This window comes from Aquarana catesbeiana, linkage group LG01, assembly GCF_042186555.1.
Source record: "Aquarana catesbeiana isolate 2022-GZ linkage group LG01, ASM4218655v1, whole genome shotgun sequence".
NCBI lineage: Eukaryota > Metazoa > Chordata > Amphibia > Anura > Ranidae > Aquarana > Aquarana catesbeiana.
Genome location: NC_133324.1, coordinates 972,548,282 through 972,560,812, shown reverse-complemented (window position 1 = coordinate 972,560,812; position 12,531 = coordinate 972,548,282). Strand labels below are relative to the sequence as shown.

The 12,531-nt window shown below is 43.2% G+C and overlaps 1 protein-coding gene across 3 annotated transcripts in view; it reads left to right on the top strand.

Annotated features, from left to right (window-relative positions):
• LOC141123223 (uncharacterized) overlaps positions 1 to 1,743 on the top strand; it is an 89,757-nt gene extending 88,014 nt beyond the window's left edge. For all 3 annotated transcript variants that reach the window (XM_073612040.1, XM_073612039.1, XM_073612038.1), the window contains exon 10: positions 1,548 to 1,743. In XM_073612040.1, the coding sequence (XP_073468141.1) occupies positions 1,548 to 1,659 (112 nt within the window). In that variant the 3' untranslated portion in view covers positions 1,660 to 1,743. The remainder of the gene's footprint in view (positions 1 to 1,547) is intronic.
• The last annotated feature ends 10,788 nt before the right edge of the window (positions 1,744 to 12,531 follow it).

Sequence of the window (12,531 nt, the reverse complement as noted above, 5' to 3'; positions counted from 1 at the left end):
ATTTAGACAGGATCCAATTAACCTACCAGCATGTCTTTGGAGTCTATAGGAATGTTTGACCATTCTTCCAGAAGAGGATTTGTGAGGTCAGGCACTGATGTTGGATGAGAAGGCCTGGCTCGCAGTCTCTTCTTTAATTAATTCCAAAGCTTTTCTATCGGGTTGAGGCCAGGACTCTGTGCAGGCCCATCAAGTTCCTCCACCCCAAACTTGCTCATTCATGTCTTTATGGACCTTGCTTTGTGCACTGGTGCGCAGTCATGTTAGAACAGGAAGGGGTCATCCCCAAACTGTTCCCACAAAGTTGGGGGAATTAAATTTTCCAAAATGTCTTGGTATGCTGATGCCTTAAGAGTTCCCTTTACTGGAACTAAGGGGCCAAGCCCAACCCCTGAAAAAAACCCCCACATCATAATCCCCCTTCACCAAATAGTTTGGACCAGGGGCAGACTGACAGCTCATGGGGCCCCCGGGCAATAGGAGATTATGTGGCCCCCAGGCAATCAGAGATTATGGGGCCACATAGTATACACACACAGTATACACATACATGTACACACAGTATACACAGACATGTTTCTATTGGCTGTCCCTGGTCCATACTGTCTATTGGCTGTCCATGGTCCATACTGGTTTTACTGAGGCTGGCAACCCTGATGGGGCCCCCTAGGGGCCCAGGGCCCTCGGGCAGTGCCCGAGTAGCTCAATGATCAGTCCACCCCTGGTTTGGACCAGTGCACAAAGCAAGGTCCATATGTTTTTCATGTGTTTTTTTTTCTCCTTCTCCCTTCTCCTTTCTCTCTCTTTCCATTGGGGCTTCTGCCCATTCTCTCACCCTTTTCTATTATAGGCCAGTGCCTTTAGACCTCGGTCATTTTCGCAGACCTACAGCCTGTGCCACAGGGTCGTACTTTGAGCTCTTGCTCTACATACCTTACCTGTTTTGGGTTCATTCATTGATATTCTATGTAATTTTATTTATGTCTCTGATCTGATCCCCTTGCATTGGCAATCTGTTGATATCCACCTGTGCCTAATTTTTTCCTCAATAAAAATGATTGTACCAGAAAGCAAGATCCATAAAGACATGGATGAGCAAGTTTGGGGTGGAGGAACTTGACTGGCCTGCACAGAGTCCTGGCTTCAACCCGATAGAACATCTTTGGGATGAATTAGAGCGGATTCTGTGAGCCAGGCCTTCTCATCCAACATCAGTGCCTGACCTCACAAATGCGCAAACTGAAGAATGCTCAAACATTCCCATAGACACACTCCTAAACCTTGTGGACAGCCTTCCCAGAAGAGTTGAAGCTGTTATAGCTGCAAAGGGTGGGCAAACTCGATATTGAACCCTACGGACTAAGACTGGGATGCCATTAAAGTTTATGTGTGTAAAGGCAGGTGTCCCAATACTTTTGACAATATAGTGTAAGTAGAAGCCCCTAGACATATTTTGTTTTATGATCTTCTCTATCTCTCCACCACCCATTACTGCTCATCTAAAAGGACTGTGGAAATTCCCTCATCTTATTTTATCTTCTCTCTAGAACCCTCCCTCACCCCGAAGGGGCTGGAAGCTGTGCCAAGCTCGGATCTCATCTGACACAGTGGAACTGTTATGAAGAACTGAACTACATCTGTGAGAAGAATGCTGTGTGACCGCACTGATCTGAGAAATGCTGTGTGAATGTTCTGGTCTCTGTGCCATTATTCCGAATTGTAAATAAAATGCTGATGAATTCATATATGTGTTTTTCTCCATTGTGTTTATTTCTGTATAGACTGATTCTTGTAAGATTAAAGGATAAGGACACTTTTCTCACACTATCCTCAGCCGTCTCCTCAGAGGTGGGAGTGTTTGCAATAGGGAACACTGGAATGGAGGTCCTCGGGGGAGGGTGGAGAGGAGGTGAGAGCAGATGTGAGGAGGAGAAGGGAGAAGAGGGGGGTTCAAGAGAGAATGTTAAAGAAGGGGAGGGTTTCTAGAGAGAAAGGAAAAGAAGGTTAGTGAAGTGGAAGGCAGAAGAGGGGAGATTAAAGAGAGAAAGAGAGTGTAGATTAGAGAAGGGAGGGGGGGGTTCAAGAGAGCAAGCAAAAGCAGGTTTGAGACGGGGAATGGAGAGAAGGAAAGGATTGGGAAAGGAAGGGATAGAAGTTTAGAAAAGGGAAAGGGAAGGGAGTTTGAGAGAGATAGGTAGAGGAGGACAGAGAAGTGAAAGGGAGGGTTCAGGGGGTGGAAGGGAGAGGAGGGGATGTTTCATGAGAGGAAGAAAGAGAAGGTTAGAGGAGGTGAAGGGGGGTGTTAAGAGAGGAGCGAGGCGGAGTACTGAGAAGTGGAAGGGAGAGATGGGGAGGGTTAGGGAGTTGGGGGGGATAGAAGGGAAGAAGAATGGAGAGGAGGGGATGGTTTAGGAGAGAAAAAAAGAGGAGAATAGAGAAGTAGAGAGGGTTTAGGAGTGGAAGAAGAGGAGGATAGGGAAGGGAGGGGTGTTCAAGAGAGGAAGGGAGATGAAGCTGCACAAACAGAAGTTGGGAGTCATATACAGTAGATCCTGTGTGTTCCCCTCTGGACACAATCTTCAAAATTCTGAAGTGTGTAATAACTCATCACTCAAACCCTGTGCAATGCATAATTATAAAGCTTTCTGCAAAAGCCTGGCAGAAGACAAGAGAAGTGAAGAGAAATGGCATTGGAATTTAAGGGGAGAGAAAACATGGAAAAGAGGAGAGGAGGAGGGCTGGTGAGGGAAGAGGAGGAGAAGAGTAAAGGAGTCAGAGGAGGGGTGGTGAGAAGCAGGGACATGCAGTCAGGGGAGGCAAGTGAGGCAGAGCATAAAAAAACATAAAAACATAAAAAAATAACAAATATAAAAGACCACAAATTTGGGGGGTAGGTAGCCAAAGTCTGGGTCTTCAGCTGTCAGCAGAGTGAATGTAAAGAAACAAAAACTTTCCCAAGAAAAAAAAATGCACAGACATTGGCGTGGGGTCCCCCCCAGGTCCATACCAGGCCCCACGGGTCTAGTATGGATTCGGAAAAAGAGGAGGAAATTGGGACTTTAAATGAGGCACAGACCTAATGGTGTCTCTAGCCTCCATCCTGGTTTGCTTAGAAAAAAAGGAGAACAGGGTGGGACTTTCGATGAAACATGCAGTCACCAGTAGGGGGTCAAACACAGCATATTTAATCTAAATCATGAAAAAACTCATACAGCAATATACATAATAAAACAGTAAAATTCATCTATATACATATATGAACATCAATTGCATGACAGTGTGGACTACATCAACTAAGAAGCTTCCTTTTTGCTTGAAATCACTAATAGCATTACAAATATCTATATGAATAAGAATGAAATACATGATCGGTTAAGCATTGCATGTACTAAGGCTCTACGCGTTTCGTGGAGTATTTTTATCCACTCTTCAGGGGCAGCAATGTCTTATTATCTGAAAAGAGATATAAAAGTAAAAGTAAGTCACAATCTTTGGGGGAAAGAGGCACCATAGAAAGAGTCTTGTTGGAAAATGTAATCTCCTCTAAAATTACTCACAACCGCCATGTGGACATACAGCCTTGAGAACTTGAATCTCCCCTAAGGGCGTCTTGTCCGGGAGCTGTGGCAACGTGTGGTGCAAGCAGGTACCCCATAGTATGGATTTGAAAGGGAATCCCCCACATGCCAACATTTTAAAAAAAAATGCCATGGGGTCCCCCCCAAAATCCATACCAGGCTCTCTGGGTCTGATATGGATTTTAAGGGGAACTGCTTACTAAAATGTAAAAAAAAATTGGCGTGGGGGTCCCCCCCCCAATCCATACCAGAACCTTATCTGAGCATGCAGCCCAGAGGTCAGGATAAGGGGGGACGAGCAAGCGCCTTCCCCCCTCCTGAACCATAGCAGGGAACATATCTCAACATGGGGAGTGTGCTTTGGGGTCCCCCCATGTTGGCCTCTTGTTGATGGGGTCTGCGGGTGAGGGCTTATCAGAATCTGGAAGCCCCCTTTAACAAGGGTACCCTCAGATCCTGCCCTCTCCCTTTTTTTTATGTATTCATTTGTATGGTTCTTTTTCATGTTTCTTTTTATGTGAATTTTTTTTTACTTTGTTTTATTGATATTTACATGTATTTAATTTTTTTGTTTGTATGATGAATCTGGAGGATTTTATAGAGGAAGATGCATACCACTTTAAAGGGAAGAATTTTAAAAAAAATTATGAAATTTGTTTAAATGGGTTGTGGAAGTAGAACTATACTCACCTCCATTCCATGATGTGGCATCAAGGAGCTCCCTCACCAGCAGTGACATCTTCTCAGATAATACCAGTGGATGGTGCAATTGTGCCCCATCACCGCCCATCCCTTTTCCTGGGAATGGTAACACTCTTCTTACCAGCTTCTCTTCTCTCTGATTGGAGTAAAAGGAAGACAAATCAGAAAATCATAATTCCAGTGGTAAAAACTGGAAAAGTGAAGAATAGCAATTCCAGTTGCCAAACACAATTATGGAAACCCCTTTTATAAATCGGTGAAATACAGATGTCAGAGGAATGACAGAGGTACCAAAATTGGGATAAAAAGACCCATCTGACCTGATGTAAAATGTAGACACATTCCTTAGTAGAATAAGGAGTTGGAGGACCTTATAGAGATAGAAGACACAAAGGAGCATTATTTTGATGTTCTACACAAACAGTAAACTAGGACCTCTCCGTACACATTGGACATCCCTGTATGATCAGATAGATGGATTCAGGGATCATGTTTCACATGCACTCTCATGTGAACCCCCGTCTCTTCTTCATTTCCTTTAGTAAATCATCCCCATCATTTCTATTAGACGTCACACTCTTGTTCCTCCTGTCCCCATACACGGCTGACCACAGTCTGCAGACACAGATGAGCTCTCAGGTCTCATTACCTCTTCCCCTCCAGCTGGAGACACCACAGAACATCATATGAGAGCAGAGACACCATGGAAGAGGACGCCGAGTCTGCATGGAGGAGCGCTCAGACAGCAGGTAACCTGGGGAGTGATGGGGAGAACAAAGTGAGGACATTTATTAAAGCCATTGAGGCTATCACCAATCTTCATGTGCAAATATGTCATGTCAGCAGTTATTGCTGGGTCTTTTTTGCAATCAAATCAACAGGTGTAGTTTTCTGTGGTAGTGCCACCAAATAGCCAATGATATTTTAATGTTTGTCACCAACCCTATGGTCCATCTCCCTAACCTTACAACCCTTTTGTCCCACTTTGGTAGTTTCTCTGGCAGTGGCGGTCTGTCCATTAGGGGCGACTGTGCGCCGCTCCCCCTATCCTATCCCCCCTATCCATGCATCTGGCCCCTTTCAGGACACTGGATGCATGAATTCCAAAAGGGGTTTGTTTTTTTTTTTCAGCAACTGATTAGAGGCAGCCACCAGGATGCCTTCAGAGAGCAGGGGAAGGGGAAGCCGCCGCCATGATGACAGCAGAGAGCAGGGGAAGCCACTGGTGAAGCCCAGGAGAAGCGCTGCCCACCATATATGGGGTGAGTGATCTGACCGACCGGGGGGATGGTGGTGGCACGGTTTACCGCCCCCCCCCCCCAAAAAAAAATTACCACCGGCTGTCACTGCTCTCTCGTTTCCAAATCATCCACACCAAATCCAAGATTTTGAATGTTTCCTTATCACCATATTTAGTGGACTCTTTCCCCTACTCGTTGGAACTGAAATGCCTCCCCTGCCTGGCAATTAATCTCACCTCCTCATGTGATACTCTTTATGAGGCTAATTACCCACCACTTTTTCATAAACGTAGGCACTTGTTTATTTTCTGGTCCACCCTCTATCTAGGTTAGGCTCTATTGCAGCAATTAGGATGAAGTCACTATATCACTTCTGGGTCCTACCTCTGTGAGTCCCCTCCCACATTTCACGAATACAACAAAACCAGATCATATAATTAATTTGATGCCATCACAATCCTGGACTTGTTAGCTACACTCTTTTTTACAGTAGAACCCAAGTCAGCCTAGGAGTTCATATATATTTCCAAGCTGTTCAGTTGTTCTCCCTCCCCAAATACCATGTGACCACAGAAATCCCTCTTTAGGTCTCACTGGAGGCAGATGATTGCACCCTTCTCTGCATAGATCATTTACTTTGGTTTCTTCAGAAGGACAGAACTTGTATACACAATCCTGTTACATTACATTCTCTGAAACTTTGGGATAATCTTAACTACTCTGGGCAGATCCAATCCCCTCATCTGCCTTCATAGAATTTTGTACAAAATCCTTTCTACTGGGTTTTGAGAATTCTTCCCTTTTTAAACAGTGATCACAATGAAAGATCACTCGCTTACACACCCTTCTTACACCAGGTGGTGTTAAGTTATTCCAAACTCTTCAAAACACTTACACCCCCCTTAATTCTGAGATATTTAATTTATTTCAGATAAACCATTATGTCACTTATTTGGTCCGTAGCACGTCAGATAGCACTACCCTCGCATAAATGTAAACATGATCCCCATGCCCTGGGTATGGGCTCCTTACTGTATAATCAGCTTCTGATGGAAACATCCAGGCCCAACCATGTCCAAATGGCTGGCAGAGCTTGCCATCCAATTGGACCCAGAGCAGTGTCCTTGATCTGGGATACCACCAAGTCTTGCTCTCAGAATGCTATGGCCCTGGAAACGAACTACAAGCTATTACACCATTGGTATTTGACCCCAACTAAAATTGCAAAATTCACCTTGGAAAATGTGGGAGCTTGCTTCCGAGGGTGTCCAGATCTGGGGACATATGGTGGACCTGTCCAGTTGTACAACGACTATGGACTAAGGCAGGGGTAGGCAACCTTGGCCCTCCATCTGTAGTAAAACTACAAGTCCCATGAGACATTGCAAGACTCTGACAATCACAGGCATGACTCCTAGAGGCAGAGGCATGATGGGATTTGTAGTTTCACCACAGCTGGAGGGCCGAGGTAGCCTACTCCTGGACTCTCAATGACAGCAGATAAAAATTATTTTTTCATTGATAAAGGTTGTATGAAGCCAATAGCGAGACTGATGGCTAAAATATCCACATTCACCAGGTTCGGGACCCTTTGGTCACACATATTATTACAGAAGACTTCAACCATAGTTGACCTATGATACCTACTCTACTACTACTGATCATTGCTGCCTTCTGTGCAGCGAGCTGCTCCCCTCAAACCTTGTCTAAGCTGTAATTATGCCACAACTTGTATTACTAGTCAAACTCTCTTTGTATTATGTTTTAATAAAAAATATTGCATGAAAATTGGAGGAAATTTTGTTAAATGTTTGCTTTTGGGTTTGATACAGCTTTATTATATTGTGATGAATGCAGCCATCACATCTATGTATTGGTAAGCCGCAATATATGACATTTTTAGTTTTTGGTTTAATACCGCTTTAAACTGTCACTTCTTATAGAGCACTTTCAAACTTTTGAGGGGGAGTTATTCATAGAAAGAAGAACACTGGAGACATGAATGCATTTCTGTCTGGGAAGATTTAATGGACATATTCTTGTTATATGCAACCCACAGCTGGGACATTGTTTATGTTATGTGTTACATTGTATCTTTTAATACATTGTATGAGAGGTGTTTTGTTACATTTGTGTTTTTATATAGAGTATTGCACTATAATAACCCTAACGTTCTACTAAGCTCTGCAGGAGTGATATGGTTTACATATTTCTGCCTTTTGTATACTTCTAAAAACACATTTACAAATGAAATGTTATTGCAAACAGCTCTAATTTTTTAAGTGGCCTCTGTGTATTTGTAAGGTAATCCAAGCTCCAACCTTAAACTCCAAGCTCCAACATTAAACTCAAAATTTCATAACCAAAAGCCAAAAAAATAAAATAAAATAAAAGCAAAAACCCCACTCCTATGCCAAACCTCTTATCCAATCCGCTCTCATTCAACTAACACCCTTCACTCATTCCAAACTTTTCACCCAACCCAAACACCTTCTCCCATTCCAAATGCCCTTTCCAAACCCAAACACCCCCATCCTGCCTATATCATTGTACTCAATAAAAATACCTTTATTACCCCCTAACCCACTCAAAAAAATCCCCTTAAGTCAAATGCCTTATCCAACCAAGATAGATCCCTCGCTCATTCTAAACCCTTAACCAAATCCAAACACCCTCTCCAGCCCAAGTATACTTAACCCTCCTAACATCTTCACCCATTCCAATGACCCTCATCCATCCCATGTATCATCCCCCAACCCAGACACCGTCATTAACCTATTAACCACTTCAGCCCCGGAAGATTTTACCCCCTTCCTGACCAGAGCACTTTTTGTGATACGACACTGCTTCACTTTAACTGACAATTGCGCGGTTGTGCGATGCTGTACCCAAACAAAATTTGTGTCCTTTTTTTCCCACAAATAGAGCTTTCATTTGGTGGTATTTGATCACCTCTGCAGTTTTTATTTTTTGCGCTATGAACAAAAAAATAGCGACAATTTTGAAAAAAAAAACAATATTTTTTACTTTTTGCTATAATACATATCCACATTTTTTTTCTTAAAACAAATTTCTTCATCAGTTTAGGCTGATATGTATTCTTCTACTCTTTAAGGGAACCCCGTATCCATATGGGGGGTCGCACAGGGGTGCCATTCTGCCCCTGTAAAAAGATGTGAGCCGGTCGGGAACCGGTTAATCAATCAAAAACCCCAAACCAAATCTCTCAGCCAGTTGAGTCCCCTCACTCATTCCTAACCCATCGCCCAATCCAAAACCTTCACTTACACCAAACACCTTCCTCTACTACAAACACATCACCTCAATCCAACATGTGTTCATCCTATATAACATTCTCACAAAACCCAAATATCCTCACCCAAAAACATTGCCCCCTCACCCATCTAAAAGCAACGCCAAAACCAAATCCCCCACTCAACCAAACCACCCTTACACAACCCACAATCCTCATCAAATCTCTCTTCCAAGATATACTTTACATCTTTAGCAAGCTTAATCACCCCAACTGGACCCAAATGTTTACACCCAGTCCAAACATTTTCACCCAACCTAAATATCTTTACTTAACAGAGACATCCTTACCAAAGCTAAATGTGATGACCCAACCGGGACAGGGGCTTTTGGAAGGGACTGCAGGGTAGCCTTTTGCCTACTGTCTATTTACAATAAGGTTGTGTCATCTAGTTCACGGGAGCCATTTTCCGCTATAATGCCTGTCTCTTGGTTCCAGAGTGGAAGTAGCTGTATCTTGGTGGAGGCACCCAGGCAGGCTGTCTAGTGGTTTATAACACCAAATGTCCTAAAAGTCGCTGCCAAACCTATTCTCCCACTCAATCAAAACATGCTTATATAACCCACAATCCTCATCAAAATCCCTCATCCAATATATATGTCTTCAGCCAACTTAATCAACCCAACTGAACCCACATATCTTTACCCAGTCCACATATTTTCACCAGGCCTACATATCTCTTGACCTATCAGATATCCTTGCCTAACCCAAATGTCCCTACCCAACCCAATAACCATCATCCAAATCAAACGCTATGACACAATCTATACATCCCTGAAAAATGGGCAGTTCTTGGCCCCTCAAACACTTTGGCTGAACCTACTGATCTTGAGGAAACAATTTTAGTGGTTTGAACAATTTTGGAGTCTGAGCTCTTGGTGTTTTGCTCATGTGCACCGTTCTTCCTATAATCATCCTTCATCTGTATGTTCTCTGTGTATTTCCAGGATATGACAGTAAGGTTGTGGTCTCTGGATCCAGCTTTACAACACCCATTTATGAGCATATGAACCGGGAATCTTCTGTGTATGACAATGTAGCCCTAGAATCTTCTAGCAATATTCCTACAACATTTATCTCTCGGCATGTGGCCCTCACATCATCCAGAAGAAAGCATGGGGCCCATGGAGCATCCAGCTGTGGTTCTCTGGTCCCTGCACTGCTCATGGTGTTGTTGGTGATGTGTGTCACTCTACAGTCAGTGCTGATATTTCTTCGAGTATCAGGTAAAAGACTCCTCAGGGGCGGGGCTGATTGCACATACTGAGTACATTGACAGATACAATTGGTACAGAGGTTCTTAGTAGTATAATATTTACATTTTGGTCACATTTTGGATGGGGGTGTGGTATAAATAATCGGGGTCTGCTGCCAGTTTTAACTCCTGGAGTTCTTTTACATCAGACCAACATCAGTACTAATGACCAGCATGACCAAACCCCCCCCCCCACACACACACACACTTTGCATAATGCATTATATATAAAAAGATTGGCAAGAGGCTGAACTCCTGCATACACATTATTACTGAATATGTTTACTGCTTGTCCGGAGTTCCTCCTAATGATGAATATTTATCACAGGAAGAGAGAGAGAAGTCAGGAGAAAAGATACTGGTAAGAGCTCCCATCCCCCGAGACATATCAGACTATGCAAGATACTCTATCTGTCTCTTCATCATTACTGACTGTCTCTATTATTCCAAATTATAGGACGGTCTCTCCTGTGTCCGGCTGTCTCTTCATCATTACTGACTGTCCCGATTATTCCATATTACAGGACGGTCTCTCCTGTGTCCGGCTGTCTCTTCATCATTACTGACTGTCTCTATTATTCCATATTACAGGACGATCTCTCCTGTGTCCGGCTGTCTCTTCATCATTACTGACTGTCTCTATTATTCCATATTACAGGATGGTCTCTCCAGTGTTCGGCTGTCTCTTCATTATTACTGTCTCTATTATTCCATATTACAGGATGGTCTCCTAGATGTCCGGATCTCTGGATCACCTACCATGATAAATGTTATTTCTTCTCTGAGAACAAGAAGACACGTTCACTTAGTGATAAAGAATGTGAAAAGAATGGCTCTAGACTGGCCCAGGTGAAGGAGAAGACCATACAGGTCAGTGTCGGGGTCACTGGGTTGGGTGTGGGGTGGGGAGCATCTGGTGGCACTCATAAGACATCCAGGAGGGTGATAGTAATAATAATGTGTTGTGTATTGTGTTATCCAGAGACTGGTGAACATCACAGGAAAAGGATTCTGGGTTGGATTAACCCAATTTAACATCCATGGTGGAGTGTGGATGGGAAAATGGCCAGATGGCAGCATAGAGTAAGTTTTAGAGGGCTTTTTTTTCTTAAACAGAAAACCCCCCCAACTCTTCAGTAGAAGTATCTCTGTATGATGTCAGGCTTCCTCCTCCCTCCTCTTCCTCCACAAAGATTTGTACACAATCTGTTTAGAAAACAAAATATTTTTTTTTGTCTTTACTGAACCCCAGTATAAATAAGTGGGGGCATGTTAGATCTTCTAAGTCACCCCTAATTTGACAGCTCTTTGGCCCAATTCACACCTGCACCAAGCATCGCTTCTTAGCGTGTTTTTTGCCAAGTTTGTCACACTGCAGTACAAGAAAACCCTTTCACTTGAATTGGCTTCCCTATGCCCAGAAAATGTGGCAAAGTAGCCCAAGTATGGTACCTCTTTTTACAAGTGAGCCAAGTACATTTTGCCTCGTTTTTTCATGTATTTTGTTGCGAGGGAAACATGCAACAAAATACAGGACGGCTCCCTGTGTTTGGGATGCCATTAAGAAATAATCTCACCACAAGCATGTTGTTTGTTTTACCGCATTTTGAGTGTTTCCAAAAACAGAAATTCACTACTCTGCCAGTGAGTTTAGAATGCCCAGGGGTGAATGCAACCTTATTGTCACTTTCTTGGAGCAAAGCACATCTCTCCTAAGGCAATTCTGTGTCTCGGTGGGGCTGTTATGAACATTTGTCACCGATCTAAAACACTCCTTTATCCTCATTCACCTGTAATAGGACTGGCTATGTTATATTTGTACAGTGTCCTCTATAGTTCCTCATCACCAGACACTCAGATGTGACAGTCTGTGTGCACCAACCCAACTACATACACTATATTGTCAAAACCTACATGTCCTACATAACCTACAATCCTCATCAAGATCCCTCAGTCAAGACATAAACTATATTGTCAAAAGTATTGGGACACCTGCCTTTACACACATAAACTTTAATGACATCCCAGTCTTAGTCCGTAGGGTTCAATATTGAGTTGGCTCCGCCCTTTGCAGCTATAACAGCTTCAACTCTTCTGGGAAGGCCGTCCACAAGGTGTAGGAGTTTGTCTATTTATTTATTTATTTATTTCAGGTACTTATATAGCGCCGTCAATTTACGCAGCGCTTTACATATACATTGTACATTCACATCAGTCCCTACCCTCAAGGACCTTACAATCTAAGGTCCCTAACTCACATTCATATATACTAGGGACAATTTAGACAGGATCCAATTAACCTACCAGCATGTCTTTGGAGTCTATAGGAATGTTTGACCATTCTTCCAGAAGAGGATTTGTGAGGTCAGGCACTGATGTTGGATGAGAAGGCCTGGCTCGCAGTCTCTTCTTTAATTAATTCCAAAGGTTTTCTATCGGGTT